Source organism: Nannospalax galili, unplaced genomic scaffold (assembly GCF_000622305.1).
Source record: "Nannospalax galili isolate Female #2095 unplaced genomic scaffold, S.galili_v1.0 scaffold1234, whole genome shotgun sequence".
Classification (NCBI taxonomy): domain Eukaryota; kingdom Metazoa; phylum Chordata; class Mammalia; order Rodentia; family Spalacidae; genus Nannospalax; species Nannospalax galili.
In genome coordinates, this window is record NW_008334665.1 from 1660603 (window position 1) to 1685665 (window position 25063).

The 25063-nt window shown below is 42.2% G+C and overlaps 1 protein-coding gene across 1 annotated transcript in view; it reads left to right on the forward strand.

Annotated features, from left to right (window-relative positions):
* Positions 1–25063, forward strand: part of LOC103731132 (CUB and sushi domain-containing protein 1-like) — a gene marked incomplete at its 3' end in the record, with an annotated part of 1440296 nt that overhangs the window by 504840 nt on the left and 910393 nt on the right. The window contains exon 3 of the mRNA XM_017797230.1: positions 21906–22018. Within this exon, the coding sequence (XP_017652719.1) occupies positions 21906–22018 (113 nt within the window). The remainder of the gene's footprint in view (positions 1–21905; positions 22019–25063) is intronic.

A 25063-nucleotide genomic window follows, 5' to 3' on the forward strand; every position in this document is an offset into this window, starting at 1 on the left:
TTGAGCTTTTTTAATTTTATGCTACAGTTCTTAATCAAATTTAGAACCCCCGTCCCTGCCCTCATCCCCCCACCAGACCTCATGTGTTGCACCATACATGTTAAGTCCCATCCAGTCAGCGTTTGTACCCAGATGTTCTTCAGTGTAAATTCCTCCACTGGAGTCTAGTCAGCCCATCTAGAGTTTGTATGTAAGGCCTACTCTCCTAATCCAGCATCAATCAGTCTCCAATAGTTGTCAGTCTAGGGCCGGCCCTCCACCCGGCTCTCCTCCAATTTGGGCCCTTGTCTGATCGAGTTGGCACTTGTCATGTGCTGAATGTCACCATTGCCACAAGTTCACATGTGCAAGCTTCCAGGGGCCTGAAAACCTCCGCTTCCCTGTGTTTGTGAACCAGCCCTGGCTCTTACAGTCTTTCTGCCCTCTCTTCATCAATGGGGAAGGAGTGGGGAGGGATGGGATGAACAAGAGTAGAGATGAATGAATCTGGCCTAGGAAACCCAGAGGAGAATGTGATGCTCATGAAACCCCACGAGAAATGCCCATACAGTGTCTAAACTTCAGTGCATATGTATACCTAGGAATTGCTTGGCAAAGAACACAGTGCCAGGCAGAAAAGACCTCCCTTTGAGTTGGTTAGAGCGGTCCAGGAGACTCCCAAAATAACAAAGGCTATTGCCAAACTTACTGGTTGCCTCCCAGAACTAGTAGATGAGACCTTACTACTGAACACAAGGCATACTTCAAATGTAACCATTCTTAAATCCAACATCAACTGCGTGAGCCAGCTGAACACCTTGTATGCCTGGTGATTTCTCCACAGGACTTCTGCAACAGAAATGTTGGAATAAGATACAGTTGTTCTAGTGACCATCCATCCTGTATTCCTTCCACATACAGTAAAGAAAAATGATCATATAAATGGAATCAAAACTCTAAAAGGAGCATTGATTCCACCCCTGCCCCTCAGAACAAAGGGTTTGAACAAAGGGAACCCTTAGCGCATCTTCTGGGTGCTGTGTGTTATGCTAACTTAAGGGGCACTCAAGGTTTAGAGTTACTTTTTCAATAAGCACCAACAATCACGTGACTTTTTAAAGTTAACTGCCCACTATCTTAGATGCTTGGCCACAGAAGGGGTGGGAGTTTGGTCTTTTTCCACTTTAGAAATATGTACATACCACAGTAGATTTGCTGGTGATGAAAACCAAAACATTCATCGATGTTTCCCATGTACCCTCACGCATGTTCTCTGAGTGCCTGCCACGCTTACTGCGGCCGTTGGCAAGAGGTCCTGTATGGAACTTTCCTTTTCTGACATCATCCCAGAGCTTTCAAACTTTTGACGTTGGGAACTTTTAAGATTTTTGGATTAGGGAGACTCAACATGTAGTCTAATCTCAAATCGTAGAATGCAAAACTTCTTATTTAAAAAAATATCATTGAGTTTTAAAACTCAAGTTCAAGAAAATTAATATAAAAATTATGCCCATATGTTTATTGATTCAAATAAGAAAAAAATTGCAGGGACTGGAGAAATGGCTCAGAGTTTGAGAGCACTGGATGATCTTGTGGAGGGCCAAATTTGATTCTCAGCACCCACATGGCAGCTAACAACCATCCATAACTCCAGTTCCAGGGGATCAGTGCCCTCTTCTGACCTCCGTGGGCACTACATGATATGGGTTCACTTAGATGCAGGTAATACACTCGTACACATAAAACAAAAATAACAAATAAAATATTGTTTTAAAATGAAAAAAATTTCGGGTATCAGGAGCCTGATCTGTCAGTGATAACAAGTCTGAGGGAGATCAATCAACTCATAGGAATTGTGGGAAGTCCTTGGCAATCCAGAGGCCTGGATCCCAGCTTTCTGTCCCAGCCTGTCTGAGAAAGGAAGGTATCAACAGTCTTTGGTCGCTCATGGTACCAGCTGACCTAAGTGAGCAGATGCAAAGAAATACATTCTGTGCATAAACTGTTAAAATCATAGACAGGAGCACTTAATGACATATGTGCAGAAATGTTTGGGCATGCTGACCTGCGTGCAAGGGCCTGAGAAACATGTCTAAGTGTCAATAACGTTGTGTAGGAAGAGAGGATTGGGGAGATTTTGAAAAAGTTCCACTTTTCAATCTGTATTTGTTTCTTTGCAACTTACCTGTACATTTTTACTGTTGTTATAATCATGGGAGTAAGCAACCCCTTTCTGATTGGATTTAGGGCCATCCACATGAGAGAGAACTCACGTCCAGCACCATTAACTGGGCCCCAAATCTGTGGCTAGACAGAACCTCCTAGGGGAGAACCTATCATTATTATTCTGCTAAATGGACAATATTAAATGATCTCCTAATGACTTACCACTCTACCCATAAATTAGTGTATTCCCCAACCTTTTGTAGCAGTACAAAAGATTAACACAGAGAGTCACAACTTCTCAACGCACAGAATAAGGGAATTTGGAGTGCTAAGCCTTAAGTCACACACTCATACAATCACACACACAAACACATACACAAACATACATACCCGTATACACACATACGCTCATATACATATACACAGGGCTCAGGGATCATCTCTGAAGAGGGCATAGAAAGATTGTATGAGCCAGAGACAGTGGACAACCACACGGAAACTCTTTTCTTCACAAAACAAGACAGTCACACATATGGACTTAGAGCAGTTATGGGAGTATGCCCAAGGTCTGCACAAGATCAACTCAGACAAAATGCCAACCTGGAGGAAGGAGAAGGTCCTGAAATCCCACCACTTAGCTGAGCAGAAATTGGCACTTTTTGGCTGTTGGACTAGGGAGAATGAATTTTCTTCAGGGACGTGGCCTCTGACTGACTACTTATGTTCCCGTAGATGGCCCTACACTCACACACACACTGGCACCACTAAGTAGACTCAGTGGGTAATAAGAACGAAAAAACAAACTCACAAATGTTTACATATATTGCAGATAGTTTTTTTCTAGGCAACTTTTAGGCCTTGGAATTGCAATTGTTTTACATAAGATTAAGCTGCCTTCTGTCTCTTGTAATACTTAAAAAAGATACTTATTTTTTACTTGATTCTATGAAAGTAAACAAAAATAAATTTATTCTAAAAATATGGTCTGAAAATATAAGGGAATTTTGTACATATTAGGACTGTAGGGGCTGGATTAGATGCTCAGTGGTTAACAACACTGGCTGTTCTTGCAGAGGACCTGGGTTCAGACCCCAGCACCCACATGGTGGCTAACAACCACCTGTAATTCCAGCTGCAGGGATCCAACACCCTCTTCTGGCCACTGTGGAACTGCATGCACATGATGTACATACATATTCTCAAGCCCACATACATGCACATAAAATAAAAATAATAAAAAAAACTTTAAAAAGTATAATTAGGTATATAGATATTCTAACATTTTAAATAATTTAATTTTTAAAGCTATGAAATTAAAATGAAAACAATTAAAATTTCAAACCACAAACAAGTGTATACCCCAAATTATTTTGCTCCTCATGAGAAATGATCACCTTTCTCTTCAGAAAAATGACTGTCCAGTCCTTCTATGTGTGCGTACATTAAATACAACAATGCATAGTAGAGCAGATATGTTTATGTGAATTCACAGTATATACGGGAAATAGGTATTGGCATAAATTCTCTTAGGTAAATAATAATAATAAGTAAAGCTCTTTTACGATTGGGGCAATGGATTTTTAGTTATGTATACTAGTCATATATGTACATGAACAGTATTTTATTGTTTGATAGTATAAATATGTCTTTCCTAATTGTTAGATTTGTAAGCTGATTCCATTCTTTAGGTTATGGTAACACAACTGTCAAGAGTGTAGTAAAAATAATCCTCCCATATACAATAAGAAAAGTTATCATATAAACAGAATTAAAACTTTAAAATGGGCACTGATTCCACACCTCCTAGCACTCAGCAAAAAGTGCTAGAACAAACCTCCTAGCTCAGAACAAAGGGTTTGAACAACAGCTACTATTGGAGTCTGTGTGGGGCTGTAGATTATGCTAATTCACTACATTATTTTTTGAATGTACATGTGTGTGTGTGTGTGTGTGTGTGTGTGTGTGTGTGTGTGTGTGTGTGATGCATGTGGAGGTCAGAGAACAACCTGCAGAAGTCTCCTTTCTCTTTCTACCACATGGGTCTTGTGGATGGAACTCAGATTGGCAGACTCAGTGGCAGGTCTCTTTATTCACTGAGCCATCTTGCTGGCTCAGATCACTTCCATTTTAAATGTCTTTGTACTTAAGCTTTTCCAGTAATATGAAAATCAGAACCCTGTGACCTGGATGTCTAGGGCTGTGGTCTTGCCCGGGCTAGGTCAGAGTCCACCGAGATGCTCTTGGTGGGCAGTGTTGTTGGCACCAGGCTTAATAAAGCTATGCATCTGATTCTGCTCTGTGAGCTTATGTGCAGTCCCGTTATCGTAGTGACATTATATTATATGAAGTTGCTTAATTCCCACATCTTGGATTTACATCTCTTGTCCGAGTCAGTATTTGTGGGCCTAGGCTTCCTCATGAAAAATATAAAACTGAGTTGTAAACTCATTGCTATTAGAAATTTAATTGAATTCCATCTCTGATTTTAGCATGTGTCTGCCCTTAGAGTATACAGTGCTCTGTAAAAATCATTTTCTACTCTGACTTGCAATCCTTCAATTTTCTTTACCTCAAAGCAGGTATTTTTAAAATGAAAAATGTAGTGACGCATATATCTATGTATGTATATTGTATATAGGGAGGAAATGGATATGCTTTAAACATATGCTTTCAAGTGTGTGTGTGTGTGTGTGTGTGTACAGCTGCCCCAGTTCAGCATCTAAAACCTAGAATGGGAAAAAGTAAAAATGTTAGAAAAATGCCAGATAAAAGGAATTGCTGAGTTATTAAGTTTCTACAGGTAAGAGACTTAGGCAAATCAGGATGGTAACCCACGAGTCAAACACTCCTAAGGCCTTTACACTTTCTATAATTTGATAAACCATAACATATCAATTGCCTTGTTGATTTTGACACTAGCAAAAGGCTAATTTTACGTTCCAGGTTTTAGTTTAAGAAAGACAGTAAATTTCATGAAAGGTATTTCAAGCTGAAGAAGCTATTGTCTTCGTTCCTCTTCCTGCTGTTAGAATTTGGGGTGAGAATGGGATGTGATGAAGTATGACCTCAACAGATGCAGAGAGCTTTATTAGCTGTGAGGGGCAGGCACACAACCTGGGCCCAGAAAGTCCCAGAAAGGGGGTTTTGCCTTTCCCGAATCCCAGAAGGTGTGCTGTGCCTTCCTGGGTGGTGCCAAGCTCTTTCTTGGGATCTGGGAAGGAGACATGGGGATTTCTGATAGGGGGACCAGTATCTTCTGTGAGGTACTTGGTAAGGAACCAGATCTGTAAGGAAGCAGATAAGAAACCTTTGCTAGGGGCCCAGTGTCCTGAGATAAATGTATCACACTCCTGGAGTAGGGAGGCAGGGAGGGGAAATGGTCAGTTCGTTGAGTCACTTTTCAGGCTGATTTTCCTTCAGTTGCTGTGATAAAACACCTAGCAAAATCAGCTTAATGGCATTTATTCCGGCTCATGGTTGAAAGGCACAGCCCCTCATGGCAGGAAGTCAGGGCAGCAGGATCTCAAAGCTGCTTTAAGCAGTGGGTCACATTCGGTCTACAGTCAGGAAGCAGGACCAATGCACAGTGCTGTGTTTATTAGTCTCCTTTGATACATTCCGTGATCCCCACCAGGGAATGGAACTAGCCATGGTGGGTGGGTTTCCCCACTTTAGTTAAAGCCATCAAGACTATGCCCCATAGCCATGTCCTGGTGATTCTAAATTATGTCCAGTTGGTAACACTAAGCATCACAAGAACACTTTAGTAACACTGATAGTTTTGTTGACTGATTGAAAATTTATTCAGAATTAGTGAAAAGGATCTATTGATGAATTCACTAATTCATTGATTCACTGATTCATAGATTGACTGAGTTTGAACATTAGGAACAGCCTGTGCTGATAAGGCCCATGGTGTTGAACTATCAGGGAATGTCAGTTATAATTTAGTACTGAGATCAACATACACCCAGGCCTCTAAGACTGATGGAGTCACCATGACTGTGCATTCATTCATTTGTGCAAATGTTCAGCATATATTGTCAGTAACTCATATTTAAGCTCTGCTATAAATCTTCACTTTCCTAACTTTTTTATGATAGCACAAAATAGATTTGGATAATCCATCCTTTTATCTAAAAAAAAGTCTAAATACGTCTTTTTTGATCCTTCAAATGCCTAGGGACCCAGGAGGGAGTATTTCCACGGCCTTATTAGTACCCGAATATTTGCTTTTAAAGGTAGGTAATCCGTCACTTGAGCTTTAAGGCCCAAGAGTTTGCCTAGGTTGCTCTCCCTCCAGGAATTACAGGTAAACATTAACTTCTGCTTGGGATAGTATGAGCATGAGAGACTAGGGGAGGCTTATGCACAGTGGGGCTCTGTGGGTCCACTAATCCCTCTGTCTTAGAGGAGGAAAGCCTTTCTTGTGACCTCTTCCTGCAGCTGTGAACTCTGGTCCAGTCTGATTCTCAGTTAGCACACAGGGTCCTGTGATGGTGTGGCTTTCCAAATAGCTACTACAACTCTGTTAGTCATGAACCTTCAGGGGAGAGGCCAGACAGAGACTTCAGACCAGTGCAGGGGTTGGATCCTGGTTGCTGCCCCTGAACCACAGGTCCGCTAGCACTTAGGTAAAGTCCTAGGACCATAGAACATTAAAGAAACCTGTTCACTTGGGGCTGGGGAGTTTTCTCAGTCATAAAGTTCTTACCTTACAAGCACGAAGACCTGATTTTCAGAACTGAGAACCTGTATTAGTTACTATTTTCTTGCTGTAGTAAAACACCATCACCAAGGCAGCGTATAGTAGGAAGAGTTAATTTTAGTTTATAGCTCCAGAGCAGTCAAGTGTCCATCATAGTTGTAAGGCATGACGGGAAACCACGGGCAAGGTGCAAGAGCCAAAAGTTGAGCATGCATATCTGCAACAGCAAGCAAAAGCTGAGAGAGAGAGAGAAAGAGAGAGAGAGAGAGAGAGAGAGAGAGAGAACGAACTGCAAGTGAGAGGAGGCTGTGAATTCCCTAAGCCTGCCCACTTACTCCAGCAAGGCTTCCCCTCCTAAAGGTTCCATGACCTCCTACAGAGCCACCAACTGGCAAGATGTGTTTGAATACAGGACTCTACAGAGGACATTTCTCATTCAAGTAAAGCAGAACCCAGATAAAAAACTGGATATAGTAAGGTGGAACCAGACAGATTCCTGGAGCTCACAGTCAGCCAGCCCAACCTACTCAGCAAGCATCAGATCCTAATGAGAGACTCTTTTGTAAGTGAAGGCGGAAGAGACCTTGCAGTAACACCTGTGACTAATCCCTGACCACCTCAGAGGCGAGCACAGCAGTGCACAGGGTCTGCACACACACTCCTGAGCCCATATGAAGGCCCACACATAAATGAGGGAGTAGATAAATTAGCAGAATAACGCAACTTGAGTACGATTTGTTGTAGGAGGTTTGGAGAAGTAGCTACCTGACATGACATTTGTGAATGAACAGTCTCTGAGGAACACACCTACTCACACGGAGTTTCTTATAAGCAGCATGGTGTGGTGGGATGTTCAACAATGTGGAAGCCAGTCAGGGGTCAAAGACTGTGGAAGAAGCAGCCCATCCCGTTCCTGTTCCCAGAGGCTCTCCTTGGGCCTTGGTTCCATCTGGCCCAGGCTGCCAGAGACCACCTGACTAGCTGGGATGGAGAATATTACAGGGTTCTACAATGGGCAAAATGGAGAGAATAATCATCTGTGAGATGATCAACCCTATGTGACACATCTTCAGTGCAACCTCTACACGTAGGCTGAACGTGTGTCTCACCTCTCACCACAGCGGTCTCTTATGCAGAAGACGGTGATTAACGCAGAAACCCACAACTGGCCAATGTCAGAGAACAAGACCTCAGAATGCTTATCCCTGAATAGCACACCCATGTCTAACCTCTGCCTCCCAAGGCTCAGAAGAGGAGGCAGAAAGACTGTAAAAGCCAGAGGGGGTGGAGGACCACACAGAAACAGTCTTCCAGACAGCTGGTCAGTTACTTGTATGAACTCACAGGAATGCTGATAGCACGCACAAGTCCTATGCACGCTCAAACCAGACAAAATCCCTGCAGAGACATGGGAAGTGGTAAGAAATCCCAACCCAACCTAAAGAACTTTTGGCAACTGATGGCTGCTGGGAGGGGGAAGGGGTGTTTTACAGGGATGGGGTGCTTGGTGGACCCAGTAGCTGGATCCACACTGAAGAAAATTGGGGGACACAAATCATACTCTACAGGAAATATATGTATATGAGAGAACACTAAATTAGTCAGGGGACACTGGGAGGAGGTGCAGATAGGTGAGGGGATCTAAGTACCATCAAACCATATTATATGAAAATCACAAAAATTCAATAAAAAGATAAGAAGCCAACTGTTGTCCATAGTGGCTTAGAGGGGCTTCAGAAGATGCCCTTTGCCCCAGTGGCAAACAAAAGAATGGTCTCTTCCTACTCTAACCACAAATATAGAACTCAGGGTCAAGCATGACCTTGTGAGTCACATTGTGAGTGGACTGTCCCTGTGCTGAGCGTCTTCCATCCATTAGGTGAGAACAGTGAGTTTCAGTCGTCTCCAGAGAGGCAGGGTGAATAGGCCAAGATAGGAGTGGAAACAAAAGTTTATCCCCAAAACACACTCAGAGTATCTAAGACATGTGCCACAAGTCTGTGAAAAATAGCAAGAATTACACAAACGTCTGGTTATGGAACTCTCGAGAGGAAAGCGTTCTTGGGGTTTGTTTCATTCTATGAGCATGTTTGAAATTCTGTGGCTCACACAACCATTACTGGGTTCTGTGTGTACTGCAGACCTTTATAGCTTGCGGAAATTCCCCAAGATCTGTCCTCTCAGAAAAAGCCAGCTTAGGTCTGCTCTTCGCTTCCTGCTCAGGTACCAGTGACTTGAAAGAAAGGTTCATGTTTCCCGCTGTTCCCATGAGAAATAACCGCTCACTTTGGGGTCTTGATCAGACACTTGTCTGGTTTTGGTTTGTTGGGAGAAGGTAGCAATTACAAATTTCCACCGTGCCTGCCATTTCCAAACCAAGATATTGGAAAGATTCCTTCTGGCGAGCCATGGCAGCATGCTTTATGGCTGTTCCACCTTGGGGGACAAACCCACTGAAACCTGTGGTCCTGGAGAGCCAAGTAAGAAAGTCTAGGTCTCTATGTGAGCTCAGCCTCTGCAATTCAGAAAGGCTGATGGTGTCACTGCACAATGAAATGAAAAGCTCATGTCACATGTGTTTCGTACATATTTATAATCAAAGGGTGTCTCATTATCTGTCACAGCTAGGTGATCCTGTGCCAGAGGAAACTTAGTCATCATTAAACACCAACTTTAGCAAGACAATGAGATTTCGAAGCACTGAGAATTTCTGTTCCTGTATCTGGAGTGAAGGCTGTATTTGGCCAGATTACTGACCTCCAGGCCTGTCACGCCCCCACTTATAGGCATTCCCACCTGCCCACCAATAGCATCTGGATTCTCATGCCTAGACATCAGCCTGGCACACGTTCTCTTACTACTTGCTCCCACTGGGAGGCAGCCTGCTTTGGTCACCCGCTCCTACATGAGCACTTCTGTGTGTACCACAAGGCTCACATATTGATGATTTGAGGATGGAGGGTTTGCTGTTCCCAGGGGGGCCAGGGAAATGAGGGGAAAGTCCTTGCTGAGGAAGAAGATCGCTACTCCAGTTTGGGTTCCTGACCAATGGTGTTGAAATAAAGGCTTTAAGCCATTCTGTGGGAGCTGGTGATTTAAACAGAACCTCAACACTCCGTCCTATTCATTTTGAAAATCAAAATTAGCTACAATCTGTTTGTGGCTGTATAGATACCTTAAGAGAGTTCCTACAAAGGTAGGATTTTGTACATGCTCATTTTAACAAAACTCAACATGTATGCTACATTTGTTATCAATTTGCATATGGTATTGGAATATTTATTTTTGAAATAATACCATATCACTAAAGCCTAAGTTATTTGCGTCTCTTCACTTCTAGAATCTTCTGCTAATTGGCTGTTTTCCATGCCACCAATATCCTACATTGACAACCATCTAAATTAGATTTTCATTTTACAGGGTTGACCTCTTGTTTCCAGGAATACATTTAAAATGTGAAAAAAAAAACTGTGATTAGATTATTCCCATTTTTCTACAGGAAGTGATGTCTGTGTTCACTTTCATCCACACAGAGTCAGATATTTTCTTGCGGAATAGATGTGATCCTTTCTTGCCCTTGAACACTTGACAAAGTGGGGTTTGTTCAGGTCAGGGATGAGCTGGGGCCCAGAGCATGTACTGACATTCAGTCTGCTGGCGTGGCCTCTGGACAGTTGTCAGAGGCTGTAAAAGCTGCCATCACTCTGAGCCTTTCCTACCAGGTGACAAGCAAGCCAGGCTCCCTGATTTCAGATTCTCCCTTAGATATAATTAGCAGAAATGCTGAATTTTCTTCAGTAGTTTTAACACTGACTGTGAGGTGAATGGTTTTCACTTTTTTTTTTCCTTAATTTTCATCTGCTTAGACCTCTTGATAGATGCTTTCTTCCAGGGCCGTGGTGGGCTCCTGGCTTGCTGGTTTCTTGTTTTCATATAATTTGCAAGAGCTTTGAGGGCATTCTGTGATGGGATTGCAAGACCCGAAGAAGTTGAGAGTCATTTTGCTGTCAAATGTTCAAATGGCTGTCCTTAGTCCTTAGTCCCAGAGACATGAAATTCCTCGTCCTTCCTTGAGAAGGGATGGATGTCATTGGTTCCCAGACAGACTTTCCCTGAGTCACAGAGAAAGAACTTCCGTCCCACAACTTGCATGTGTGCTCCTGCTCCTTTCCTAGTTCCTGGATTTTAGAGTTGCTCATGTTCATGGACACCCAGCTTAAGTTTAGTTGATGGATTTTTTTTTTTAATCTTTTTGAGACAGGGTCTCCCTGTAGCCCCAGCTGTCCTGGAACTCACTATGTAGACCAGGCTGGCCTTGAACTCACGGAGATCTGCCTGCCTCTGCCTCCTGACTACTGGGATTACAGGCATGCACCACCACTCCTGGCAGATTTTAATTCTATGATCCTGTAAGATTGTATTTTAAAGGAGGGAGGGAGAGAGAGAGAGAGAGAGAGAGGTAAATGTATGCAAATGTTAAACTCCATCTTTAAATTCATATGCGTTCCAGGAATAGTCTTTTTAAATAAAAGATGGGAATTTTACTCTCCTTATCCCTACATTAATACTACAAATGAGGAAGTTTTAGCTCTTTCAAAGGCAAATCTGACGTAAAGAAAATGAAGTATATCCATCTCCTCTTAGCAAATAAAGTCAGGAGAAGAAAAGTGGCTTTATTAAATTGACTGCTTCCCGTTTCCAGCATGCTGCCCAACACACCACCGTCATGGTGTGCTGAGAGTTCAGCGAGCGCCTCCCCCCATTGAACCTGCTGGACAGTCAGACATTCCCCTCCCAGGAAGGGGCCCAAATGGCTTCCATACACCTGCTTAAGAGGTGAGCTGTGGGGCTGGCAGGATGGCTCAGTGGTAAGAGCACTTGCTCGCTGTGCAACAAAAGGAGCCCAGCACCCATTTCAAAGCTGGGCAAGGCTGCCTGGACTCATGACTCCATCACCGTGGGGGCGCAATCAGGCAGAGAATCGGGCTTGCTGTCCGTCAGCATGTTCAGCCAGAGACTGTCTCAAAGGAAAAAGCTACAGGGGGAAAGCACAGACAGCTAATGTCTTCCTCTGGTCTCTGCATGTGCATTCACAGGCATGTACAAATTCATTCAAATGCCCACAACATACACTTATGCCACATGCGCACACATACATGCACACACAGAAAATATAAAGGTGGATTGTCTTATTACTGATTTCCACAGTGGCTTCCTTTTAGTGACTGGATCAACACCGGACTGATGAAGTACAGAATTTTTGGTGGGACCCAAGATTAGGCAGAATTATTTGCCTTGCGATTATGTCTGCACCCCTAGTTTGAGATTTCTCTTGAACATGGAGGAATTCTTACTGTGGCTCCAGGAGAGACATCTGCCCTGGATCTTGTCACAGGTGCTCAGTACCTCTGTCTCCCTCAGAATTCATCCATTGTTTCTCAGGTGCAGTGTTTCTTACCTGCATGGTGAGTTACTATTAGTCTCTGTTTTAAGGTTTGCATGAGAACAAGAGGCTCATAGGGGAGAGCAGCACCTGCAGTTGGTGCATGCATCCAGCATAGGGCTGCTCTGTGCATGGCTGTTCCGTGTCACCAGATTCCAGATCTAGAAAATCAACACATAGTGAAAATTACTTTGACTGGAAATGACCATTCAGTTCATTGCCAGAGAACCAGATTCTGTAAGCGGTTCTTTGCACGAGAGGTTTAGTCTGGCCTGGGCTCAGGGCCTGATGGGGAACAGCACCAGTGTACAAGCAGTGAACACCCTGCTTGGGTGCTGCCTTTCTGGTAAGTGGTGTCATGATAGGTTTCATTCAAGTTTTATTTTCCCGTGTTCCTCAGCAGAGTTCCTGAGCTGGCTTGCATCATCCATATGTATTTTAGTGACAGCTGATTTCATACAATCAATCAGATATTTTGTCTATTTTGTAAAGTATTTCTGAATTTCTGTGAGGCCTCTCTCTAGTCTTTGGACTTTATCACAGTTATTTGTCGTTTTCCAAGTCTTTGGCGAACACATTCACAAATACAAAGAAGCTGGTAAAGTGAGTGGTCTGTTTGGCCTTTCAAAATATGGTAGTGGGGCTGGAGAGAGGGCTCAGTGGTTAAGAGCACTGGCTGCTGTTGCAGAGGACTCAAGTTTGAATCCCAGCACCCACATGGCAGCTAACAACCATCTAGAATTCCAGTTCCATGGGATATGATGCCCTTTTCTAATCTCCACGGGCCTTGCATGACACAGGTGCACTTACATATATGTAGGAAAAAGTCATACACATAAAAAATAAAAATAATAAATATTTTTGAAAATGTGGTTATTTCAAGTAATTCCTCTTTACCCATTGGGTGCATATTTAAATATTGGATAGTCACATCAATACAATTAGTTTTACAATAAACAAAAATAAAAATAGAATAACAGCAGGGGTTTTCCAGGCTCTTCCTGTTGTGTATATATTGTAGAGATTCAGTAGGCATTTGTCAGATTCAGTAGACATTGGCCACATCACCCAGTTGTATCAGACTACCAAAAATTGTTTCATTTCCCAATTATTAGAAGTATTCCTTTGACTGTGTCTTCGGGCTCCCCAGGGCTTTTCTCTGCCCTCTCATTATTTCCTCCTCCCCACTTAGTGTCTGCATTCTTTTGCAATCACAAGGCAACCCTGCCCCACAGACTTACAGTGATCACACCCAAGAATATATTGAAACAGAGTGAGACTGGTGTGGGTGTTCCTGGCACTGTTAGGCAGCGTACCTGAGAGACAGTCTGTCATCTGGTCTCTCCTCCTCTCAGTTTCTCTGTCCCACTTTAATCTCTGAGTGTGTGTGTGTAAATACATGTGAGAGCCTATGCGTGTGCATGACCATGTGTGCTAATGCATGCATTTATGTGTCAGCATGAATGTGTGAGTCATGTGTGTGCATTTATGTATGTGTATGTGAATGTGTGTGCATGTATGAAAGTACGTGTGAGCACATGGGTCTGTGTGTGTGTGGTATGTAACTGTGCTTATAGTGGATAACCCCTCTAGTTACAGTTTCTATTGTATAGGCATCAGATTTATAATGAACGGAATTTCAGTTTAAACATGTATTTTATCAGATCTCACAGTGGAAGGTTTGCTCTTGTTATCTGACGCATACTCCTCTTTTCACTGTGTGACCGTGAACAAAAGTAGCTTGGTCCTTAGGGACTTCCGGCTGCCGTGCTTGTCCGGGGTTCCTGACGCGTGCTGAACGTGGATTAGTATTAAACAGCTGCTCTCAGGAGGAAATACAGCAGGCCCAGCGACTTATTCTGAAGTGGCACAGGGCTTATCTATGATCTTAACACCAAAAAGTGGCCTATCTGGACCAAAACAGCTTGAAAAGAGATCTTGATATAAAAACTCAACTAATGGATAATGGATTCTGCACTAGAAAGACAATTTGGGGCTCCTAATCTCCGAGGCAGAGCCGCCTGGAGGAGCCGTAGGAAGGCAGAGGCACCGGCCGTCTGGGGTATGGAGCGACTCTGGGCCGTTTTAATGTAATTTATAAGTGGTGTCACTCTATTGTCATGACACGGACACTTGAACAGGATGATATTTCATGCTTGGGGGGAAAATCTGTTTAGATCTTTGCTTTCAAGAGCTTTTGCAGATACTATAATTGTGAAATAACTTTCTGAAAATAACTTGGTACACAGATACCAGGAAAAGATCAGTGGAATTAATTCTTGGCAAATTTGTCTAGAAAGGAATTTGGGGAAAATTTATTTCCTTCCTAGAGGCACTTTTATTAAACAGTAGCACTTAGCAGAGAGAAAGCCCTTAGGAGGTACATTTTGCTCAGTGAAAACTAAGACATACCAAGTGTACTAAATCACCCCAGCCCCAGACAAAAAATCCTCCAGGACTGTAGGAAGTGACCAGGTTGCAGCTGTCAGGGGAGTAACCCGAGAGCAGGATTTACATTCGGATAGAGAGGTGATTAATGGCAAAGCTCTTGGGAAGGAGCTCACAACTTAGAGATAAATGCAATGGCTTAATTGTGATTTTTAAATTATTATTAATGGACCCACACATAAATGTTATTTTAAAAATTTCTCCCCCAAGCCACTGTATACAGCAGGAGAAACCACGTGCTGAAGTTCTGTAAAGCTGTGTGGAACGTCTTAGGAGAGAAAGCAGAAGGGTGCTCTGGGGCAGATGGTGCAGGCACCCACTTAAGGGTCAGCACGGCCGGTTTTCACAGGTTGGTCCTCTCCATGCTTTGGAAGGTGGATGATTAATGCTCGACCCACTTCCTCTTTCGGATGGTCCAGCAGAGAGCAGGCAAGGATAGCCCTCCTCGAGGGGTCTCCTCCCGTTTCACCCCTCCCTGTTTCCTTAGCAGCTCAGGTGTGTGCAGATCCCGGGCCTCAGCAGAGCCCAGAAGAAGGCCCTTCTTCAGGGGCCAAGGAAGGCAGTCATGTTGGTGCCAGCCTTTGACTTTCAGACAAGAGGGAGCGGTCCTGTGACACAGATGATTGAGCATCCAGGTCCCATGTAGCAGACAGCCTGTGATTTCAGCACAGGGCCCTGAGCCAGGGTGATCACACTCCTCTCCTTTCACAGCTCTGGATTCAGCTCTTGAGTACCCAACACGGGGCCTCTACTCTGTTCGTGTCCAGCCTCAGCGTCCTCTTTCTTCTTCAGCACTGCGGGCCTGCTGCTCCTGTGCTGGTGAGCCCGGCTCTGTTACAGTTCATGATTCAGTGTGGAACTGGCAAAGCACCAAACGTCCAGGTGTATGTGCTATTTTAAAGTGAAGGAAGAGTCTGTTCTTCAGTCAATGAAGATACACTTTTCATGTGAACACGCCTGCCTGGTGTGTGAGCATACACACCCCAGTATACATAAGAACATGGCTGTACTGTAGGTCTATATGAGCACAACCCCCAGTATACACATGTAGTACCTACCTGTATATGTCTGTATGAATACACACCCCATTGCACACAGGAGCATGCTTTGTATATCTATGATCGTACATTCCCCACTACACACATGAACATACCTGTGTATGTCTGTGAGCACACACCCCAGTACAGATATGAAAAGCAACAAAACAAATTTATGAAGAGAAATTATCAATTTCTCATGATCAGGAAATGAAATATCTCAAAACCTCAGAATGTTTCCAAATTAGAACCAAAGATTATTCAGAAGCATGTCCTTTTATAAGTCGAATATCTGTCTATATGTAGAACTTCAGGTAAGACCATTTATTATGTATGTGCTATCAAACCATGGCTTACCTACCAAGAATTTTAATCCTTATTTTTAAAGCTCTAATTGCATAAATACTGTTTTCTATGGTTTTTTGTTTGTTTTGAGACAAGGTCTCCCTGTAACCCCAAGTGGTCTAGAACATGCTTTGTAGACTAGGCTGGCCTCTATCTCACAGAGATGTGATCGCCTCTGCCTCCAAAGTGCTGCCACCGTCCTGGTCTGTATCACTTTTAAGTCAACTCAGACCAGGACAGATGTGATGGATGACAGATAAGGTGAGGGGAGAAAGGGGGGCAAGGCAGCAGAGACTCAGGGTGGTCTACTTGCTAACATAGACGAGATGGAGAGGTGGACTCTTCAAGACTTCCCTGAGCTGTTAGTCCAAGGCAGGTGGGCTCTGCGTCCAAGCCTTGGGTACATTATCACAAGCTCTTGGAGTATCTTGATGAAAGGCTGCTTTTAAAGAAGTTCATTTGTTGGGTCATCTCTTTCTTTAAGCTATTTCAGGAGGATATTCATGTTGGCACATAGCCTGCCATGTGATGTGATCAAATATTGAATACTAGTGTCACCTTGGCAACATTTGGCTTCCCAAGACTTTCCTTAAAGCAATCACATTCTCTGAAAGAAGATTTAACTTAGTGATATTTCCTAATTTACTTAAAATATGCACTTGACATTTTAACTAAGCTGTAGTTTAAATATAATTGACATTTTAAAATCACAAATACTGATTATACAATATATACCTTATGTGATTTAGGAGGCGTGTTCTGTCTCCTGGACTAATTGCTCCCTCGTTATTTGACCTGATGTAAATAATACTGCTCTGGTCTCCGCTGTTGGCTCTTCCTTGAATTTTCCTTTTCTATGTGGAATCTCCACTTCTGTCCCTCTGGATTCTCAAATGGTGGGCTTCACAGATCTTGAACAATAATAGAGTATGAAGTACTTTAGATAACTAATTTAAATAACTATTTCTGGTGCAATTCACCCTCATAATTTCTTGATAAATGGAAGAAGAATAAACTTGTTCAATTCTGAAACTCATGCTTTTGCTGAAAAAAAAAACATGTATCTGGAATAGAGAGACCCTGGCCTGGCAGGAGTCATTCCTATTTTATCTAACCATCACTCATGTTGACAGGCATGTGCTATCAGTCGCCCAGATCGCTGCATGTGAGAAGGGAATTGGTTTCTCCCCAGTGCAAATGTAAATGAGATCCTGCAGGACAAGGAGGCTTCTAGAAAAGACAGCAAAAAGCACGTGTGGACTGACACCACCTATGTTTTTTCCTAAGAATGAAATAGATTTTTTAATGTCGCATCTCCATAGATTCACTCACCTGATCAGTCTGTTCCTACCATCAATTCAGTCGGTGCCTGGACAGATGCCTGATGCTTTGTACGGGGTGACAAGGTAACTCTCTGCAGAGAAGGTCGGGACATGTGCTGCTGGGTGAAGACGTCTCCTTCCCAGCTCACCTCCAGGGACAGGGAGTCATAGTTAAGAGTGCAAGGCGTGTTCGCAAAACCCTGTCACGGGGCAAAGCATAAGCAGAGACATGCACTCCTGGGTGTGTTGCCATCCCTGGTTCCTCACAGTGGTTGGAACATGTGGTGGATTTGTTTCTCTGAGATTCTAACTTTATACGTCAGAGCACAGGAGCGATAGGTCTCATGTTCATAGACTGTGGGTGAGAGAGACCAGCTTAAGGGGAGAAAGGGGATGAGGGGAAAGCTGACCAATGTTGTTTTCTGTCTGCCTATTATGGGGATTATGGACACACAAACAGGCCTGGAACACAGCACATCAGAAGGGACATAATGAGTGACTCAGGGGACATGGCACATTTCCTCAGACAAGTCCAGAAACGTGACTGTGGCTTATCAACACTTAGAGGACCATGATAAGCTGTAGGAATCACTGGGCACCAAACACTCAGGTAGCTCATGAGTAGCAGTGACTCCTCGCTGGAAGAGAGAGACGTGACCTGCATGAGCTGCCTTAAGGGGTCTGGGTCTCAGCACTCTGGGGTGCGTCTTGGTGTGTCCTCAATAGACGGCCTGTAGAGTCACGCCCAGGGACTCTTCCTTGCTGTCTGCCAGTGCGATGCAGGGAAGGCTGCGACTCTCCATCTGCAGACTCGGCTCCTGAAGCTCAGGATGGACTGGATGATGCATTGTCTCCATCTTCCTCTGCCCAAGTTTCATCCAACTCGTGCAGTAGGATGTGAGGGAGCCTCTTCTGCTCCAGCTGTGGAAGAAAGGCTCACGTGCACACACTTTGCACTGAACTCACTGACTCCACACAGACATGTCTGGAAAAACCTCTCAGCTTGTGGCTTCTTATTGAGTTTGTATGTTGTGCCTTGACCTTGTTTCTTCATAATAACTGTTCTGGATAAAAGCCTAATTAATGAGAACATGAAATTGTATTTTTCTAAATTGCTATCCCATGACATTGCATCTAAACTTATGCTAATAAATATTTAAAATTTCAAAGTGGTTGGCTGGATGATTAAATAAAACAGTTCTCAATACTTTTGTTCCATTATCTTTTGATGATTAATGAAAACATTTATGTTATTAACTGTATTTGTGGGATTTCTACTAAATTATTATTTTATTTATTAATATTTTGAATCTCTCTCAAGCTTTTCAATGTATTTACTGAAGGTGCTTAATTTAGAAGATGATAGAGTCTCATATTGTTGAGAAATTTTCAAGAAATACATAACACCCTGAACTATTTTCCCCAATGGTATCATCTTACAAGTGCATAAAAAAATAATAGTATCAGAATATGGAGAGTCGTGAGGAAGAACATTTACCTCAGTAGAGGGATTTCTTATGAAAATGCCATGGAGAACAGTTCCTAAGTTTGATGGAAGCTGCTTATTTATTTTCACATATTTACAAAATGTATTCATATGTGTAAGTTCATATATTTATGGATGTGCACATGAGTGCTGTACCGACAGAGGCCAGAAGAGGGCACTGGATCCCCTGGAGCTGGCCTTACAGGGGTTGTGAGCAGCCCAGGGTAGATGCTAAGAACTGGACCTTGTCCTCCGCCAGAGCAGCAAACAGTCTGAACCACTTTCACCTCCTCATTTCCTGTGTACTTTGTAAGAAAATGGTGGACTGTTTTCCAGAATGGCTGGACCTGCTCAGGTTTTGATTAGATCTGCATGAGATAAGCAATTTCTCTGCCTTCCAGCTGGTCTTTGAGCTTTGAGTGTGTTCCGTTTCAGCAGCCCTGGGTGCCGTGTGAATATTTTTGTTTGAATCCACATTTTCCTAGAGACTAATGTTGCTGGTGATCTCCTCGTGTAGTACTATCTGCCTCACTTTTATGTGATATGACCCTTGATATATTTCACCAATGTTCTAATTGTGTTGCTTATTCCTTTGTTACTGGGCTTATCATTCTAGACAATTCAGCTTTTCCAGATACAGAGCCGGAGAATGTTTTCTGTTAATCTCTTACATGACTTTGAATCCTCTTAATAGGGCCTTTACGAGGAGAAGTTTTAAATTTTTATGAAATCCATTTGTTAACTGCTTCAGAATTACAAATTAAGTGTACAATGTCGACTCTTTCCATAGGCCTAGACCTTGAGGCTTTTCTTATTCTCTCTCTAAGTGTCTCATCATTTTACATTTTAAGTGTACATTTTTGGATTCTCTCATTAGGATCATTTTGTTGCCTATGAAGGTCTAGGTGTTCCGAGTCAAGTTCTTGATGTTTCTTTCAACTTACATCTTTGCTGAATAGTATTAAGACATATTCCTGCAGCTCCAGGTCAAGTCTACTTTGGTGTATTGATCTGTGGGCTTAGCCCTGTTCCAGTAGATCTAAACCAGATAACTTTCATTACTGTAGCACAAAATAAGTCCTGAAATAAGGCGGGCTGATACTCCGCACCATCGCCACCTGCTTACTGTGTACATCTTGAAGCATTGTGTCTCATTCAATGCTGGTCTCGAACCATTGGTTGTGTACATTTTGACACACTTGCCTGTTTCCCCATATCTTTTCAGTTAAAAAGCATGGTGGCACACGCCTTTAGTCCCAGCACTCAGGAGGCAGAGGCAGGTGGATCTCTGCAAGTTCAAGGCCAGCCTGGTCTACATAGTGAGTTCCAGGCCAGCTGGGGCTACAGGGAGACCCTGTCTCAAAAAGACAAAAAAAAATTAATTAATTAATAAAAAAGCTATTTAAGATTGACTTATAAGAAATCGTGGCCAAGATAATGACTATATAATAAACAAGGAAAGTTGACCTTCTGATAGCTTATGTGTGGTGCATGTACATGCACATGTTCATGGGTACACATGTGGATACACCAACACCAGTGTGTGTGTGTGTATGGAGAACAGGGCTTGAGGTCAGCGGTCTTTCTCAATTGATCTTCACCTTATTTTTTGAGACAGTTTTTCACTGAACCGGAGCTCACAGACTTGGCTAGATCAGCTGCCCAACGAGCTACCACCTGTTCCCCTCCACATGCCTGAGTCACAGGTGCACGGCACCCCTTTTAGCCTGAGTGCCAAGCATCACATTTTAAGTCTTTATAGTTGCACAAAAAGCGCTTTGCCTATTGAGTCATCTCCCTAGCCTGAAAGTTGGTATTTCTAAATAAAACTAAAGTAAAATGTATACAAAATAACTGTAATGGAAAACAAGGCCAAGTGTGAGCAACTTTGTATCTTTGTATCTTACTTTGCTACTTATTAGTCTGTCTTCTTTTTATCCGTTGTTTTACCTTATTGTGCTTAGTGGACCATCCTGATTAGTTCCACCATTGAGATTTCAGCTTCTGGAGGTCTAAGAAGACAGCTGCCATTGCATGCTGACTGGCAAGCTGGGATGTCCTCTGCAGGCCTACACATTTCCTCTGATTGATTCAGAACCGTCACCTAGTGTCCAGGGTACTCAACAGCACATATCTGTAGAAAACCCCTTTAATTACAAAGTTACATAAAATATAGACTTACCTAGTTTTCCTTTGACTTTGGAAAAAACACAATTTTTTTTAAAGCACTACATTGTGGCACTGGTGGAAAATGCAGACTCTTACACAGTCATGGGCCTTGACGATTTTACTTGTTTTCTTTTTAAAAGTCTCATAACTTTACATTTTAAGTTTACATTTGTGGATCCTATTATTTACTCTTCACAAATTCTGACTTTATCTCCACTAAAGCTTTTAAACACAAACATAGCGATGGGTGGACATCATTACTTACAAGACAAAAGATTTAGCTTGAAACGAAGTGTTAAGATCAGTAGCTATTTGACCTCTGAGGAAGGCAACTGAGCTTCCTGTTTATGCAAGGACAAGCGCTATCTAGTGAGGCAGGAAGTCAGAACTGAACACGGATGGCTAAACACTGACTCAGACGGTGTGTGCAAGGGTGATCATGCATCACTGGGTGTCTTGATCTGCTCTGCTTAGAACAATGTTGTACCATTTCTCCAGTGATATACTTACACTCATGCAGGCAAAACAGCCGTACACATAACATATAAATAAATATAATTTTTAAAATTTTCAAAGCTAATTATCAAAGCTGGGCATGACGTCATACATGTAATCTCAGTCTCAGTCCTCAGAAACCTGAGGCAGAAGGAGCTGGAGTTTAAGGCCAGCAGGGTCCACATAATAAACTTCTCTCATTATCAAAGAACTTCATCAAATAAATTTCACTAACAGATTTTCTCTTTAGCGTTACGCCTTGTGTATTTAACCGTGACTTTTCTGTTTATATCTCTTCTACATCCAGGCTGTCGGGATTCCAGCTGCCGTCTGCCATCGTGAGCACTGGGTCGCTCCTCACACTGTGGTTCACCACGGACTTTGCAGTGAGCGCGCAGGGATTCAAGGCCATGTATGAAGGTAGGAGACTTCTGTGCTTTGCACACTGGCTCACTGTTGACATAATCTAAAGTTCTGCTGTGAAATCATTGTGTGGACTTAGACACAGACGTGCTACACAGATCACAGGTAGAACTATTTGGTTGGTTTGAAGCATGCTGATAACTGGCACACTATTTCCCATAATTCCCACAATACCTTACACAAAACGTGCTAAAATTCTCCGTCATTGATCTCAATTTATGGACTGAATTTATTGTTTCGTTAGCTGTCGAGGAAAAGTTTGAGGAGTGACTATAAATCAGGAGCATTGTGAGGCTGTCAAGTGTTCATCGTTAATGTAGAAAAGTTTTATTAAAGTTACGCTAGGGCCTGAGAAAAGCAATCTGATGAAATGAGCGTTTTTGTCAAAGTGGGAACTTTTAATTGAGCAGTTAATTTGGACTTACTCTTGTTTGAGCCTTGCAAAGTTGGGGGGGGAACCTTTGTTTTGTTTCTTTGTCCTCAGATTTGTGATTGGGTGTGTTTAGATGTTGATCTTATTTTAAGACGTTCTGGTATAAATTTAACAAAACCGTGAAGAAGAAATATCTTCCCTAGCATTAGATTTGAAGAAAATGAACTTGTAAGCATGGAGTACAAGGTCTGTCTGCTTTGGTCTTGTTGGGCATAGACTTTTTCATTTTCTCTTATCTGTAAACAGGAGTTATCATTGTTCACACAGGTAGACTCTGTAGCTTGTGAATTGAGAAAAGAAATCATGAGTGGAGTCATAGACCCCTGTCTGCCAGCCACACATGTGGTCTGCTCTAGACGTGTGTCTCTGCTACGTCACCGCTGACTGTTTTCCTTTGGAACGCTTAGAATATATGATAGTGCAGCTCTTTGTGGGGCATTAAGACTTGCATGTGGTTTATGTAACTGAACATAGATACAATGCAATCATGAGAAAAAATTAGGGTGGACTTGGTGCCCGCAGAGATGTGTACAGACGCCTCCATCCTGTAACTAAAGTTGCGTTGCCGGGATGCTGAAGATCTGAACTTCTCTGACTCTGAGAGACCAGCACGGCTGTACATAAACCAGCACCAGTGGCTGGAAAGAGTCAAGGAGCTTTGCATGAGTCACCGACTGCCAAGAAATACTCTAAGCTTTGTATCGTCACAGGTAGATGTGCGATCAAAGTATGATTAGAGTTCAATTTGGGTTCTACTATGCTCTTCTTTTAAGCCCTGCATCACATTTCTGTTGCTTAACATATAAACAAGTCTCTGCAGCAATTGGTGTCTACTTCCTGTGAAGTTCACTTTGCCAGGCCATCTTAGGTGGTATCTGCTCAGAGGGTAGAAAATTTGTGCGTATTCTGGAAACCCTGACTATTCTTCCCCCGTTGCTGACCATGTTGACACTTGAGGGAATGCTATGCATTTCCACAGTCCAGGTGGGTAAAGTAGAAACTGTTGGTGTTGACTGATTGCCCAGTGAAGCTTTTCATCGGATCTCTGTGATCTGTTTTGGGTTTTACTGGGTGTCATGATGAAACGCTTTAAAACCATTAAATTTTCTCTGTTGGGGGAATATTTCATGTTTTAATAAGGATCATTTGGAAACATAATTAGAAAATAAATATCATATATGCTAAGTTGAAAAATGTTTTAGACTCTATAAAGAATGTTTTGTAATTTAGATTTTAAATGGTGATATTATAATTCATCTGGTATTTGACAATAAATGTAAGACTGTATTTGAAAGGAAATAATCATGAAAATCCAGGTAAGTGGTCAACGAAATCAAATAGTATTTATCAGGGATTTCAAGGACTTTTGAGAGAATGAAAGCATGTTATCCATCTGTAGGCAATAAAGTCAGCCACAGTCTGAAGAAAGTCCCCAGGGAGGATTTACCTGGAGGAGAGGCCAGTTCTCACTGGCAGACCCCTGCCGCATGGATAGCCCAAGTCCCCAGGAAAATGGGCAACGCTGACATATGAAGTAAAGGTCTGGGGTAGGGTGAAGGTCACAAAGGACAGTACCCAGGGTGTGTATATGTCATTTTCCAAATGCCCAAAGGATAGGAAGCACAGCCAATGTGATGCTCAGAAAAACGTCTTTGTTTTCAACTTACTATTTACATTTTTTGGTAATTTAGATTTCTCTCTACTCCAATAATTTCTGTTTCCAAGAGAGAGCCCGCCCACCCAATAATTTCTGTAAGGCAAACTAATTAAATGGCAATACATCATATAAGAACTCTACTGAAAATTGAATTTAGATATAAAACATTAAATCAACTATAAAGGTTTTCCCACAGTCTTTAATGTAGTATTGCTTTCTTAAAATTAAAACTTCTTTAATATTAACAGATTGCAGCTTAAATTTTTAATTTAAATTCATTGGCTTGGATTGAAGACATTTTCAAACTTCTTAAACTGTCAAAATGTGATAGCCTTGGCCAGGAACTTCACGTGGGCACTGAGCTCATGCTTTTGGCAGGATGTGTAGATGGGCATTACTTACATGTTATTCATACATAGGAAAATTAAGGTAAATAATGGATATTAGAAAAAATTAAATTAAAATATTGCAGTTAATATGGTCATTGATTTAAACTTTATAAATACAATGAAAATATCTATGAATTTCCTTTTAATGCTGCTCACATGGAGCATTTGACTTTCTCCACAGGGACCCCCTTCAAGATCTTCATAGCAAGTGAATTTATAGGTTAGTGTAGAAATTAACACCTTTTAATTGTTAAGTACAGAATGAAATTAGACTAATAATTAATCCAGTACTCTTGTAATATATTATTTGCTAGTTCCACTGAAACAAGTGATTTGTATAATTCTCTTTACTAAACTAACAAGAGCTATCAGATGACATGCTACTTACACTGAGTTTTAAGGAATTGTGTCATGTTTGTTTTTGTCTTAAAATGATTCCTTCCCTCAATTAGAGCAGTGTTTTCTACCAGCTAAGTGTGTGTCTTTGTTGGATAGTGAATGGGTAGATATATATATATATAGAGAGAGAATTGTCTCATGATAGATGGTGTATAGGTACATTA